The sequence below is a fragment of the Sinocyclocheilus anshuiensis genome, unplaced genomic scaffold, assembly GCF_001515605.1.
Source record: "Sinocyclocheilus anshuiensis isolate Anshui unplaced genomic scaffold, SAMN03320099.WGS_v1.1 scaffold1153, whole genome shotgun sequence".
NCBI classification, from domain to species: Eukaryota; Metazoa; Chordata; class Actinopteri; order Cypriniformes; family Cyprinidae; genus Sinocyclocheilus; species Sinocyclocheilus anshuiensis.
Genome location: NW_015557158.1, coordinates 594,888 through 611,778, shown reverse-complemented (window position 1 = coordinate 611,778; position 16,891 = coordinate 594,888). Strand labels below are relative to the sequence as shown.

At 35.4% G+C, this 16,891-nt stretch overlaps 1 protein-coding gene across 1 annotated transcript in view; it reads left to right on the top strand.

Moving 5' to 3' along the window:
* Positions 1-15,202, top strand: part of LOC107678238 (zinc finger protein neuro-d4-like) — a 38,524-nt gene extending 23,322 nt beyond the window's left edge. Inside the window, exons 8-11 of the mRNA XM_016473443.1 lie at positions 9,412-9,531; positions 9,617-9,729; positions 9,864-9,945; positions 14,318-15,202. Of these exons, the coding sequence (XP_016328929.1) occupies positions 9,412-9,531; positions 9,617-9,729; positions 9,864-9,945; positions 14,318-14,388 (386 nt within the window). The 3' untranslated portion in view covers positions 14,389-15,202. The remainder of the gene's footprint in view (positions 1-9,411; positions 9,532-9,616; positions 9,730-9,863; positions 9,946-14,317) is intronic.
* Positions 15,203-16,891: the final 1,689 nt, after the last annotated feature.

The window sequence follows — 16,891 nt, the reverse complement described above, 5'->3', positions numbered from 1 at the left end:
GAATTACTGAAATAAATGAACTTTTCCACGACATTCTAATTTATTGAGATGCACCTGTACATTAATCAAACTCAACAATTCAACACTGTTATCCAAGAAAAAATTATATTATATTATATTATATTATATTATATTATATTATTTATAATTCTCTAAAAATATTTTAAACATTGGTTACAGAAAAACATAGTTAACTAAAAGTGGTAACATCTAAATTAACTGGTTTTATTAAAGTAAAAAATATTATTTAACATCAGCTGAATATATTATACCAACAAAACTAATTTTTATGGATTAAATAGAAATAGCTTAGAAAGGTTAAATTAGGTTACCAAGTGGTAACTATCTGTTGGTAGATTTTGGATCTGACACACTTCTGTTAATCAGCCAATCATGTCATCTGATGGTAATAATCTCAAAATGGCCAAATATCAACAAATTAACTGTCCTGGCTAATATATCGAGTTTATGATTGGTACTTGTCTGGTTTTATTCCGAACCCAACAATACAAATGCTGTTTGTTTATGTGTAAGCATACATGGACGTGTGTGTGTGTGTGTGTGTATGTCTGTCTGGTAGTATGATGAAGGAGGTTATTAAAAGCAGAAGTCCGCCCCATTTGTCACGGTCAAGAAGTGGGGTGCAGCATGCGGGCAACCTCAAAAAATGATTAGGCAAAGATGTAGCAGTAATAAAGCCGAGCTCAGGAGGGGGAATCTGCTATTTGTTTGTGTAAAATCCATCCACACTGCAGCAAAACTTAATGAGGTGCCTCTTATGTCCTATTTTAAACCTAGCTTGGTTCAGGAGACGCTATTGTGTGAGGTTTTCCACAGTATAAAGCACATGATAAAGGAATAATTCAGGTAAATATGACTGTCAGTTGTGACGGAAAATAACTAATTTAACAAAAAAATCAAGCAAAATGTGTAAATTATTTGAAAAAGAAAGATACTCTGAATATAAAACTAAATGCGCCAGTAGGTGGCGGCAAATCCCTGTCTTAATTGAGTCATTCAATCATTCATTCTATCGATTCGTTCAAATGGCTGATTCATTCAGAAACGAAGCAGGTGACTGCCTTTATGAATGGTTCAATGAATCATTGATTCACTCGATTCAGTTAAAAATGTGGATTCATTAATGAAAAACCGCTGTGTGTTGATCTGAGACGCACAACAGTTGTCCTAGGGCTTTATTTTCGTTGATGAAATTACTGACAATGTGTCTAAAATGTAATTATTCACACCTTTACCTTATCTTTATTTTTAGGTAAAAACTTTGATGTAACCTATTTTTGTCTTTCTATCAGTCAATGATGATTCTGAAAGAAAGCACAGTGTTTGTTATAGTAAAACATGCAGCTTTCACGCGCATCTGACTGACAGAACTGCGCACTTGTATTTCAGCGGTGTTGTTAATGTTATGGATATTTTAGCAAATAGTTTGCTCCATAAATTCAGTTCAGCAGCATTAAGTTGAATAGGGTAAACGTTATCACTCGACTGAATCTACACGTGTATTTTAGGTGTTCTTGCTCCATCCAAGCAATAAATGCACGTACCCTATTTTTGTATTTCTACCAGCCAATGATGATTCTGAAAGAAAACACGCAGTGTTTGTTATAGTAACACATGCAGCTTTCACGTGCATCTGACAGAACCGCTGTATTGCTGTTAATGGTTATTTTAGCAAATAGTTTGCTCCGTAAATTCAGTTCAACAGCATTAATTTGAAGAGGGTAAACTTTATCACTCGACTGAATCTACACATGCATTTTAGGTGTTCTTGCTCCATCCAAGCAATAAATGCACGTCTTTGAATGAGCGCTGTAGCATATTCTTCAACCGCTCAGGTACTGTCAATACAACCCATTTCAGGAGCTGCCAAAATTATATTTTAAAATCAGTTAGGGCTGTAGAAATGCTTATTCATATTTTCAAGTAAATCTCCATATTATGTGTAGGCTAGCCTTCTTTCTATCTGACCCCCCCTACGTCTAGTTTTGACGTCCATCAGGGGGGATAAAGCCTTCTTTAGGAGGGTCAGACGCCCCCAATTCGCACCCTGCATATATACTCTTAAGAATAAAGGTGCTTCAAAAGGTTCTTCAAGCGATGCCATAGAAGAACCATTTTTGGTTCCACAAAGAACAATTCAGTCAAAGGTTCTTTAAAGAACAATCTCTTTTTTACCTTTTTATAACCTGAAGAACCTTCTTTCGCCACAAATAACCTTTTATGAAACAGAAAGGTTCTTCAGATGTTAAAGGTTCTTTATGGAACCATTTATATGAAAAGGTTCTTCTATGGCATCGTGAAGCACCTTTATTTTTAAGAGTGTATATGGAAAAAATGAATCATTTTGTTTTTGTTTTGTTTTTTAAAAGAAGTCTCTTATGACCAAGGCTGCATTTATTTGATAAAACACACACACACACACAGAGCAAAAACAGTAATACTGTAAAATAATATTACAACAATTTAAAAGAACCGTTTTCTGTTTTAATATTTAATATTAATATCTAATATTTTAAAATGTAATTTTTCCCTGTGATAGCAAGCTGAGTCCTTCGGAAATTATTCTAATATGCTAATTTGCCATTCAATAAATATTTCTTATTATTATCAATGTTAGAATCGTATTATTTTTTTGTGGAAAATGTGAAACACTATTCAAAAGTTGCAAAGATGCATAAAACTGATCAAGAGTGACAGTAAAGCATTTATATTGTGACAAATGGCTGTTCTTTTGAACTTTCTATTCATAAAAAAATCTTGAAAAAATATGATAAATATAACATTTAAATATTTAAAATATATTAATGTTTTTGTATTTATGTATGTTTTTTAATATATAGATATATATATATACTTTACTATAAACTGAGGGACAACTCAAAAATGGTGCAGGATGATATTGCTGAAATGCGCTCCATCAGTGACTCACACGCTGCTTGAGTTTTTAAATGTGCATCTGTCTTTCTCCTTAAGCTTTAATCTAACCCTTATTTCAAAGTCACAGTGATGTATGTACACGTCAGATCAGGCATGTGCAATCGTCTTTGTTAGTGTGAGCAATGCTGCTAAAATGCTTTTGCATGATTCTAGTTTGATGGCCTCATATTTTTGGGATGTGTGACCATGGAAATTTGTGCCAACAGGTGCTTGTGAGAACTTCCTGTGGCGCTGTTACTTGAGCTGCTTTCTCTCCCAGCCAATTATGTCCTAATTAGAGATGTGTGATCTTGCTAAAATAGAATGGTGTCACTATAGGATCATTTGGAGAAGTGAGTGGTGCGGAGAGAGTGAGAAATGATGAGGGAGGAAGGTTTTTGAGGATTCCTCTTCCTATCTCTGTCTTTGAATTCCCATGGGGCTGCAGACACACTTGAAAGCTGTGAAGTGTGCTGTTCTGCCTGCATTCTCCTCGTAATTGGCCAAATGCTGCATTGGGAAAGATTTAGGGAGGTAGGAAGGCATGGCAAAGAAACTCCTGCGTCTGTCTCTAAAACTTTCAATCTATGTTTTTCTTTTGGCTTCACTCATCTCTCTGTTCTTCACATCTTCTGTTTTTTTTTTGTTTTTTTTTTGAGTTAATATAGGGCTTTGTTCCAATACCTAGTGTGCTGCCTCGCTGTCTGCTGTCTGCATAGACAGATGTCTTCTAGAACAGCAGCTTCCTAACTGTCATGGAAACTCAAAAGTGACTGGTTTTGAAAACTCTTCATAGGCAGCAACTCTGCATGGGAGACTCGATTCAACTTCAATAGAGTTTGGCATTAGCATGATACTAAAAATGACTCTCATAAGCATAAAGATACATAACACACATATGCACAAAATAATGCACTTTAATGAACTATAACCAAGTTATTTAATTATCTATTAATAACTGGACAAATATAAATAGTTTATTATTATTATTACTATTATTTTTTTATGAAATACAAATTTCATATAGAATGAAATCACCTACATAACTAAATCCTATATATAAATACACTGTATAATAATAATAATAATAATAATAAAGTATATTTATAAAGTATATTTAAATAATAAAGTATTATTATAATTATTGAATGAAATATAACTTATGTAGAATGAAATTTAAATTCCTATAAATTCACTGTAAATAAATTTACTCTACATTATATTAACAATATAATAATAACAACAACAATAAGTATAAGTACTAAAGTAATATTATTTGATTAAAAATATGAGTTTCATATAGAATAAAATGTATCATCGGAAAAAAAATATTACCTAAAAAATTCTTATAATATTAAATATTACATGATATTATATTATATTAAAAATACATAACATATTCTGGATAAAAATACATTTTTAATTAACTGTAAGTAACTGTAAGTGAAGTGTTAATATCAATAGTTATTATTATTATCATCATCATTAGTTTTCAATTAAATATAATTTTCATATGGAATTAAATGTATTACTTTGAATAAACCATCTCTGCGTGAGATCTGAAATAATAGACTAAAAACAAATGTTTTTATTGTATACATCACAGTAGACATCACTAAATGTAGTGGTTTTACGTATGATATATTATGTTCATTTAAATTTTGTTAATTATATATTGATGTAGTTTTATACTCTAATAATTGTATTGTTTAATTGCACTGTGTATTATATTATGTTATGTTATATTATATTATATTAATATTATATTATATTATATTATATTATAATTATACTATATTATATAATTATAACTCAAGTGTTGTTTGTGTTTGGCATTCCAAATAAATACATTTTGTCTAGTGAAGTTCTACAAATATCCCGTACTCCTCTCATTCTGGGATTTCCTTTTCCACAAAGGAAAATGTGGCTGAAATGATGTATCTTAGAGGGCATCATAATTAAGCTGCCTATATTTTAGAACAGGCTTTGCGTGGGGATTGCGCCTTATGATGCCTTAACATGCTGCCTATGAAGGCAGCTCACTAGATTTTGGAACAGAGCATCTGTCTACCTCTCTCTCTCCTCCCATCCAGTGTCGGGGAAAGTTACTTTCAAAAGTAATGTATTACAATATTGCGTTACTCCATAAAAAAGTAACTAATTATACTAGTTACTTGAAAAAAGTAATCTGATTACGTAACTCGCGTTACTTGTAATGCGTTACCCCCAACACTGCTCCCATCTTTCGTTTTTGTGTGTGATGTGTGTGTGCATGTACGAGAAAGCAGGATTGATTGCCTGTGGCTGACATCAGAACACTATACCTTAAACACGACTGCAGGCTTTTAATCATTGATATGTTTTTGCTGGAATCAGGCAGGCTACGGGGCAGCCCTGTGCTTATGCTAGAATCTGCTGATTCACTCTCTGCTCTTTCAGCTCTTGTATTCAAGCCTTTATTTTATGCATATATGTTGTTTGTGTTTAGTACATGTGAGACAGCAAGAGAGTGTGTTCATGTTTGTGAATGCAGGCGCTCCTCAGGGACTTGTGAACACAGCTGCCTTTGAGACAGGAATAAAAGACAGAGGGACAAAAGAATAGAATTCTTCTCACAACTTTTCAATTCTATATAACTGTAGGAAACCTGAATGCATTGAAAAGTCAAGTCATAAATATTATTCAACATCACCGAACCAACTAAAACCTAACTGAAAACAAATTTTTATGGGTTAAAGCAACATTTCTCATTTCAATTTACTAACCGAAATAAAAATTCATAAAGTAACTACAGCTACTAAAAATGACAAAAACAGACTAAAACTTCAACTAAAATTCAAATGAAAATATAAAAATAAAAACGAATTCAAAATATTAATAAAAACTATAATATTTTCTTAGTGATACTAACCATGTGATACTAAAAGTGATACTAAACACTGCTGTCAAATACCCTCTTTTTTATTTTCCTCCATGTTTATTTTTCAATATTACATTCCATCAAATTAACTAGCCTGCGTTCTTTATAGGAATAGTTCTCCCAAAAATCAAAATTCAGACATCATTTATTCACCCTTATGTCATATTCTGCAGCCAATATTTGTGTAAGACAGATTGTAGCGCTGCTTTCTGGAGTGCAGTTCACTCCTTCACTAGTTTTCATAATTATGCAGTGTGAATGTATATGCCATAGAGCTTTGCTTCCTTATTTCCGGTGAACTGCCCAGCTTTCAGTAATTATCCTTATAATTTACATTCCAACCCTCTTGTTCTCTATTTAAACTAGCCTTTACTATTTTTACCCACTGATTATTAAAGCGAGTTGCATGGCAAGTGTGGACTGGTTGCTCGCTGTATGCTAGTCTCAGCTTCAGGCCAATGAACCATCGACTGACCATCTGGTTACACACACAAACAGCAAGCTCCGGTCTGATTGGCTGTCTTGATTTCAGATCAGTTCACAGGGAAATAGCAACCGTAGAAAAAGATTTTCTTTAAAGGCTCTTGAAACACTGTGCTCATGTGTTGTAGACGTGTTAGATCTACAATAGATTTGAACACACGCATATTAGCAGCACCTCTCAGTATTATTCATGAGGCAGGTGCTTTTTCAGCCATTTTGAAGAATTGGTTGCAAATACAAATTTGCATGATCCAAAAGTCCAAGGGATTTTAATGTGTTCCCAAGATGCAGACAGACTGACAGCCCTTCTTTAAAGTCCAACACCTCTGATTTGTTTTTCATGGTAGAAATTAGTTTGAAACACTGTTTATTTTAATTGGTTATTTAAGACCAAGAGGATGATGATGATAATAATAACTATTCTTATTGTTGTTGTTGTTGTTGCTGTTGTTGTTTACTTATTATTATTATTATTATTATTATTATACAGATCATATATAAACAATTTAAAAAAATGTGCCAGAAAAAAAGCACTTGTTGCCTTGTCCAAATGTTTTAAAAAACAACAACAACAATAACAACAATAATAATAATAATAATACTAATAATAAATATTATTATTATTATTATTATTATACAGGTCATATATAAACAATAAAAAATGTGCCACAAAAAACACTTTGACGCCTTGTTCATATGTTTTAAAAACAACAACAACAACAGCCACAACAACAATAATAATAATAATAATAATAATAATAATAATTATTATTATTATTATTATTAGTAGTAGTAGTATTATTACTATTATTAAACATAAAAAAGTGACCAGTTTTGTTATTGTTTATATATGACTTTAATAATAATAATAATAATAATTTATTATTATTATTATTAGACATGAAGTGTTTCATGAAATGAAATGACCAGTTTATTTGAATTGTTTATATATGAGTTTAATAATAATAATAATAATCATCATATTTTAATATTTCTTTTATAAAAGTGAAATGCTTCCAAAAGTAAATCTGAAACAAGATTTTGCCATTTTGTAGGTGTTTATTTGATCCCCCCCCCCATCCACAAATGCATTCACATATATCTTGCAATGCTGAGTGCAAATGCAAAGATTTATTTGTAAAATTAGAAACAACAGATAAAATGAATGTATTTTTGGATTGTATATATTTGTTTGAGCAATTTTGAATTGCCCTTGCATTAGTGAAAATTTCTGATACAGTTTTAACTACATAATAGTGAACCAGTGTGCCTCCAGCTTTTATTTTCCCCTCTGTTCAAACTGTGCAGAGACCTGGCCTGTGCTGAAATGTGTAGAGTTTGGCTTTAAGCACCCTGGACAGTTCCACAGCACACGGTGTGCTCATCTCATTGCAGTCCTGCCTCTACTGCTACTGCTGATATCCATGCTACACAATGCAGCCTCTCACACACCACAAGCTCTACTGTACGTCCTAATGCCATCTTGATTTAGAAACCGCTTCAGTCCAGTTCTTGCCCCGCTCAACTTTGCATGTGCAATTTGTGGAGTTATTTGCGTATGTTTTCACACAGAGGTTTGGACGGCGAACAATTTTTCATCTGCACTGGGTTTTACTTCCCTCGTCTCTTATCTTATCCTGGTTCTTTCTCTCTTCTCTCTAGAGATTAGAGAATAAAACAGCACCCCATTTCCCAGTTCTCTCTCTCTCTCTTTCTAACACACACATGCTCCCTCCCCCACTGATAGGATCTCTAGAGGATGGAGTGGATTAATGACCTCGCTGGAGAGGGCCAGAGCTCTCCAAATCACCCGCTCATGATCACTGTGTGTGTGTGTGTGTCTGTGTGTTGTTTTACACTGCCACATACACTTATTTCTACTATATATATGCAAGCAAAACCAGTCGTACTGTTGCATTGAATTCAACCGGCTGAAAGCCAGACCCGTTCAGCCATGAATTCAAGCCGATCTGAGCACTGCACAGAGCTGTCCTTGTCTTCCTTGTTAATTATATACACCAGTCTCCTGCTGTGTATTTGTTTGTCTCCGCAGCAGTTTCCTCTCTTCCTGTGACAATATTTAACAGACCTCCAGTTCTCCCAGTGGAGAGCCTGTCCCCTTCCCTCCGCTCCGACTGCAGGCTTCAGCAGGCCCATATACGACTGTGATAGGAAACATATGGACAGAAACACACTACACGATCCGGCAGGCTTCATATGAGCAGCTGTAGTTAGTGCTGCTTGCACTATTGCTCTATTGCTTAGGGTTGGGATTTGAAGAAAGCTCTCAGTATTAAAATGTGTTTGTGCTACATGAATGATACTTATTTGCTAAGCAGACGTGATTTTCTTCTTGTGAACAGTAAAATGGGCAAAAAATGTATGTAGATGGGCACTGCACGAGGGACTGAAGTCATATCTAGAGACCAGAATATTGTAGAGGCTTGACGGTGGTCTTTTTTAAGCAAAGAATCATTGAAACCACACAGAATACCCTAGCATCCACGTAACAATGCTCTAAAAAGTACACCGAACACCTTGCGACAGCAACCAATCCACAACATCTTAACTTTTTTTTTTCAATTATTTTATTTATTTGATAAATAGGAAGTTCAATGAACAACATTTATTTGAAATAGACATCTTTTGTAACTTTATAAATGTTGTTTGAAAAATTAATTTTCTTATATTGTATTAATATATATATATATATATATATATACAGTATATATATATACACACACACACACACACACACACACACACACACACACAGTAGTGTTGGTTAATGTTAATTTACACACATACTACTATATTATTATCATTATTATTTAAAGTTGTATAAATGAACATTTGTTAATGTATTATGAAGAAACATGAATTAAATATGAACAATATATTTATGAATAAAGATGAACAATATATTTATAAATTACCATTAACCTAGATTAATAAATGCTGTAAAAAATGTTTCCATTGTTAGTCTTTGATATGTAACACATTAATTAATAATAACATATTTCTTAACTGCATTTCCATAACATTTTTGCACCTTTCTCTTCTGTTTGCAGCCAAAAAAGCAGCCGATGGTTCTGTCATCCCGAACGGCTACTGTGACTTCTGTCTAGGAGGCTCTAAGAAAACAGGCTGTCCTGAAGATCTAATTTCCTGTGCGGACTGCGGCCGATCAGGTGCGACCAAGCCCATGTAAGCTCCGCACGGAAATGGGATTTATTAATTTTCTCAACATATTACCTTCTTTTTGGGCTCTTGCAGGTCATCCGTCGTGCCTGCAGTTCACGGTCAACATGACGGCGGCGGTGAGGACCTACCGCTGGCAGTGCATCGAGTGCAAGTCCTGCAGCCTGTGCGGAACATCAGAGAACGATGTAAGTCAACTGAACCAAGCAACTTACTTTTCCAGTGCAATCTTTGTTGTGTTTCTGAACGGTTTAATCCAAGGCCCCAGCACTGGTGTTTGGGGACATGTCCATACAAGGATCAACTTGCATTATTTTTACAGGATCAGCTTTTATTCTGTGATGATTGTGACAGAGGGTATCACATGTATTGTCTAAGCCCCCCTATGTCGGAGCCTCCGGAGGGTATGTGCTATGTGTTTTACATTGATGTGTTTAAAAATAAAATAATAATAAGAAGAATCATATTCTTAATCACTATTTTTGTACTTGTAAAAATGCATAAAAGAGTTACTTTCATTTATATTCATATAAATATATAAATATTTATTTTTCATATAAATTCATATAATATCAAATAAATGTATAAGTATACACACACACTCACAAGTATACATACATATATAATATTAAGAAAATAGATAGATAGTTGTCAGGCCATATGTCAGTAAAAACGAATTTTCCTGTCCTGTCAGCCATTATGCTGTGCTCGTAGCAAGTGCTCTTCAATTGCACGCACAAATGCGGCTGCGCGAACTGTAGCCTGTATCATTTAATATTAAAGTGCAATACAAACTACGAGCATGCAATGTCAAAGTTAGGTCGTCAGTTAAGGCATGAAGTTACCAAAAAGGCGATTAAAGCTGCCTTAAAACTGGGCATGTAAGCATTTGTTATATATGAGTCACATTTAAGAACATGTCTTTGAAATGCAGTGGTTTTCAAAACTGTCCTGGAGCAACCCAGCACTGTCTCCCTCATCTATAACACCTCATTCAAGAGGTGAAGTGGGTCAGAAAAGGTAAAGAGTTGTGAGAAACTATGATGCGTGTCAGATCCCCATCATGTTCAGCAGCAGAAGCTCTTAAAGCAGACAAAATAACCGAATAACCCAGCTGCTGTGATGTCTGTTAATAAAAGAAAAAAGTGAAAATCAATAAGTTTTGTAAGCTTTATGGATTCATCTATATTTAATTTAGAATTTAGTGTTTAATAACTTTATCAATAACTTTATATCAATATATATATATATTAATTTTCTACTTTCAGAAGGGCACAAGTAGCTAAATATGACATTTATTATAATGGGTTTATGTGACAAAAGTTATTTTTGAAAGTCTAATAAATGTTAAAACTGATAGCTCTCAATTATACTGTAATGTTGAATGACTATAGTCAATCATTAAATATTTGGGGGAAAAAAACAATTTCCTATAGAGACATCAGTAGTATTGGTAACAGTGATTCTCGCCTTCAGTCATAAAAAAATGTCATTAAACAAATATTAAAAATATACTGTCTTTATGTTGTTTCTACATTAATTTGAAGATTATATATATTAATATGAAGATGAATGTGAAATTATTGCAATATAAAAGTATATTTAAAAACTTAAATGTTAGGTGGGACCGTGGGATTAATTATGATTAATCACGATTAATTTCAGAAAAATATGCGATTAATTTGTTAATTTTTTTAATCGATTGACACAGCACTAATATATAACACCAATTATATGTTACGTCCCTCATCAATCAGCTATGGTTCGTCTAGGAACATTGTTAGATATAACATACAAAATTTTAGGTGTGTGTATATCAAGATGGGAAGGAGCTGCACAAGAAAGAAAACCGGCCACAAAATTCATAATTTAGTCACGATATTTAATTATCTTTTAAAGTGCTTGAGAGAGAGTGAAGTATTAAAGTAAATATTTACAATATGTACAATCAATGAATGACAGTCGGGAGCAGGTTGGAGGAGAGGAAGGAGCGAGAGAGATGCTTAAATCAAAAAACTAAACAAAAACAAAACTCCCAATAACTAAGGTTAACCAAACCATAACTATCTATCAACAGAAAATGTAGAAACAAACATCTTCAGCGTACAAGACGCCATGCCTAACCTTACTCTAACTAATCAAACAAAAACATACAAAATGAGCACCTCTCGCATTAGCCTGGTGTGTCTAATACAGTAGGCACCTTGATCGGACAACATCAGACAAGTGCAACACGCACATCAAAGTCATAATCAACAACAAGCAAATCACTAATACTACTGCAAGAAAAACAGAACCGTAACGCCAACAAAAAACAGACTCTCAGACTGGTCATCTCGCAAGAGAGAGAACCGTCCTCACAGAGCCGTAACATCACCCAGTCCAGCCTATTCGCCATTAACATTAGTGAACTTTAAATAAACTGCGCGGCCGCAGACTATTGGTGGCGCAATCACAGACGTCAGCGTCCAACGTCAGCAGAGTGACAGGCAGATCTGCCAATGAGCTTCGCATCTGGAACAGACTAATCATACATACAAACGCACACATACAATAACATATACATAAGCAAGCTTACATAGCACAGTGTACGTAACATGCACCCCCTTAAAACTTAACATAAAGCAGACTTAAACTCTAGATAAAGTATCTGCAATAATATTTTCTGAACCCTTTTTATGCTTTATGGTTAAGTTATAGTTCTGTACAATCAACGACCAAAACATACAAAAATTTAAGTGTGTGCATATCAAAAATGGGAAGGAGCTGCACAAAGAAGAGAACCAGCCACAAAACTAATAATTCCGCCACAATGTTTAATTCTCTTGTAAAGTGCTTGAGAGAAAGAGAGTAAAGTATTAAAGTAAATATTTACAATATGTACAATCAATGAATGACAGTCGGGAGTAGGTTGGAGGAGAGGAAGGAGCGAGAGAGATGCTTAAATCAAGAAACTAAACAAAAGCAAAACTCCCAATAACTAAGGTTAACCAAAACATAACTATCTATCAACAGAAAATGTAGAAACAAACATCTTCAGCGTACAAGACGCCATTCCTAACCTTACTCTAACTAACCAAACAAAAACATACAAAATGAGCACCTCTCGCACTAACCTGATGTGTCTAATACAGTAGTGAAAACCTACATGTGAATGTATGTCGCGACATGCTTACCTTACTCACAACCTCTCCAATACAATTCGCACAACTCTCATCAGTGACTAGACAGGAGTTTCACAACCGACACCTTGATCGGATAACATCAGACAAGTGCAACACGCACATCAAAGTCATAATCAACAACAAGCAAATCACTGATACTACGGCAAGAAAAACAGAACCGTAACGCTAGCCAACAACAGACTCTCAGACTGGTCTTCTCGCAAGAGAGAGAACCGTCCTCACAGAGCCGTAACATCACCCAGTCATACATTAGTGAACTTTAAATAAACTGCGCGGCCGCAGACCATTGGTGGCGCAATCACTGACGTCAGCGTCCAACGTCAGCAGAGTGACAGGCAGATCCGCCAATGAGCTTCGCATCTGGAACAAACAAAGCATACATACGAACGCACCCATACAATAACATATACATAAGCAAGCTTACATAGCACAGTGTACGTAACATGCACCCCCTTAAAACTTAACATAAAGCAGACTTAAATTCTAGATAAAGTATCTGCAATAATATTTTCCGAACCTTTTTTATGCTTTATGGTTAAGTTATAATTCTGTACAATCAACGACCAACGCATAAGACGCTGGTTATGATTGTACATTCTGGACAAAAACACCAAGGGGTTGTGGTCGGTGTATACAGTGACAGGCAAAACAGATGAACCCACATAAACCTCAAAAAACTGAAATGCCAAAATCAGACCTAATGCGTCCTTCTCATTAGTGGAATAATTTTTCTGATGACGATTGAATTTCCGAGAGAAGTAACAAATTGGATGATCAAATCCAGCCTCATCTTCTTGAATAAGAACGACCCCAGTGCCTAAATCACTAGCATCCACCTCTATTTTAAATGCCCGTGAAAAGTCGGGGGTAGCAAGAACAGGCGTATTAGTCAGTAACAGCTTTACGCTTTCAAAGGCACATTGACACGCCTCGGTCCAGATGAAGGTCTTTGCTGGACTCAGCAGACTGGTCAGGGAATGTACTACAGTTGAAAAATTTAGACAAAAACTTCTGTAGTACCCTGCCATTCCCAAAAACCGACGCAACTCTCGTCTTGTCGTAGGGACAGGGAAGTCAACAATAGCCGATACTTTGGCACTAACAGGACAAACTTGACCTTGACCTACCTGTTTGCCCAAATAAGTGACTGTGGCTTTACCAAATTCACACTTAGCCAGATTGATTGTTCAGGAAGCATTAGCTAATCATTCAAAAACTGTCCGAAGAACAGTCAAATGCTCAAACCAGTCAGGTGAATAGATTACTAGGTCATCCAAGTATGCATTACAATTCGGAATTCCGGACAAAACAATATTTACCAGGCGTTGAAAAGTTGCGGGGGCATTTCGTAGCCCAAAAGCCATAACCTGGTATTGTAAGAAGTTATCTGGAGTGACAAAATCATGTGTTAAAAAGTGTGTGTGTATATATATATATATATATATAATTTTTCTTTCAAATACAGTAAAAATATTTTTGTGTTTTTAAGCATAAATCTAGCCTATTTTACCGAGGTTTGTACTTAAAACAACATAACACTATTTGATAATGTGATAAGAAAAATACAACATTTGTGGCTCTTCCTTTGCAGGGAGCTGGAGTTGCCATCTGTGTCTGCGCCAGCTAAAGGAAAAAGCATCCGCCTACATCACACTAACCTAATCTCCGTGCCCTACTTCACCCTAGCAGTCTCATCCTACTCTATCCCATCACCACAGATCCAAAGAGACTCCCCCAACATCCACCAGAAGAGAACATGTTTCATCTGCCCATTGCCTGTATGGTGACTGCAAGGAAAACGTAGGGTGCGACTAACATTTTTGTATGTCAATTGGGACTTGAGCAGACCTTTCCTTAACAGTCCCCCAAAGAGTTGTTTCCTTCATGGATCAGAGAGGTCTTCTTCTTGCCTGGCTTGATCTTATGGTGGTTAAACAAGTAGTGCCAAACGGTTTGTTGCTGAGGAGACATTTTGCACGAGTCTAAGGGGGGCGTGTCAGTGGGAGGAGTCTCTGTGACATTAGATGACGCACCAACTGCAGTTGAGACAAGTGCCACATGATCTCACCACAGCTTTTGGTTGGTTTAGCTCTGGTGAGAGATGGTATCAGTGTGCCATTGATTCTTAGCAGTATATTCTTCAGGAGCAGACACCAGCACGTAATGAGATCATGTTTAGTCATTCAGTTTGGCCTTATTCTAGCTGTAATTAGACTTCTGTTGTAGAGATGAATGAATTCTTCAATAATTAATATCCCTTGAAGGTACAACTTTTTAGTTCTTGCAACACAAATCTGTATTAAAAGGAATACCCCTGGTTTGATACAAGTTAATCTACAACACTTGTGGAGTAATGTTGATTACCACAAAACTTGTCAGTTATTTTCTTTAAAAAATCCAAAACTCGTAGTTACAGTGAGGGAAAGGTTGGGATCTGCGGGACCCAACACAATCTTATTGCCGCCACGAAAAAAAATTTTTGCCCCCAACAAAAAAAAAAAAAAAAAAAAAAAAAAAAAAATATATATATATATATATATACACACATACAGTGGGGAAAAATATTTATTTGATCCCCTACTGATTTTGTAAGTTGCCCACTTACAAAGAAATGAAGGGTCTGTATAAAAGTTTTATGGTAGGTTTATTTTAACGGATAGAGACAGAATATCAACCAAAAAATCCAGAAAAAACACATTATGTAAAGGTTAGAAATTGATTTGCATTTCCGTGAGTGAAATAAGAATTTGAACCCCCTACCAACCAGCAAGAATTCTGGCTCCCACAGATTGGTTATGTGCCCATGTGGAACACAGATTAGTCCTGCCACTTTAAGACGTTACTCCTCATGTCAGCTCGTTAGGTGTATAAGACACATGTCCACACAATCTGTATCTTCAATTCCAACCTCCCCCACCACCATGGGCAAGACCAAAGAGGTGTCAAAGCATGTCAGAGACAAGATTGTAGATCAGCCTGCTCAAGAAGGCACATGTACAGGCCCGTTTAAAGTTTGCCAAAGAACATCTAAATGATTCAGAGAAGGCTTGGGAGAAAGGGCTGTGGTCAGATGAGACCAAAATTGAGCTCTTTGGCATTAACTCGACTCGCCGTGTTTGGAGGGAGAGAAATGCTGACTATGACCTCAAGAACACCATCCCTACAGTCAAGCACGGAGGTGGAAACATTATGCTTAGGGGCTGTTTTTCTGCTAAGGGAACAGGACATATATATATATATATATATATGTATATATCTATATCTATCTATATATCTATATATATAAGGTAACTGCGACTATATATTTCACAATTCAGACATTTTCGCAGAATTTTGAGTATATATCTCACGATTCTGAGTTTATATCTTGCAGTTCTGTCTTGCAACTGTCCCACAATTCTGACTCGAAAAAGTCTGAATTGTGAGATATAAATTCCGTGGCAGCAATAAGATTCCATAAATATCAGTATCGTCGCGCCCACACCTGCTCTCAGCATTCAAAACTCTGTTGCATTGGGTCCTGAAGATCCCAACCTCTACCGAGATTAAAATATTAATATATGCAGAAATATGCTTCCATAGATATGTGCATAAGAAGCAGGAGAAAAAAGTAACTAGTGGGGCAAAACATAATTATCTAGTTAATCCGTATTTTCTTTAAGTTTTTAACAGGAACAACAAAAAATAAATGATTTACAGGTGCAGGTTTGGACATTTTCAGTGTTTTTCATTGTATGCAACAGCGTACATTTTTTTTACCTGCTGCGACAGTTGCAACAAGCACTTGAGATCTAAAGCGCTGTGTGTGGAGAGAAAAAAATAGGCTATGACACTGGAACGAGACTGAAAAATCTGTGTGTAGACCTCTTATTGCAGGCATTTGCGGACACGAGCGGGACAAAACGTGAAAGCTGTAGGCGTGAACAGGACAAAATATAACATATTTCTGTGGGAGCAGAATTGAACAATCCATCCCACCCAGACCTCTACAGTTTACAAGCACTTAATTTCGTCACTCGAAATGATCTACCCGAATTCAGATTCTGAAAGATCTGTTTATATGAACCTTAAACGTTACAATCCAATTCACATATTTGTTTACATGTGCATTATATACATTCCAAACTAAAATTCAGTGCATATGTGGGGCTCAGTTGCTGCGTAT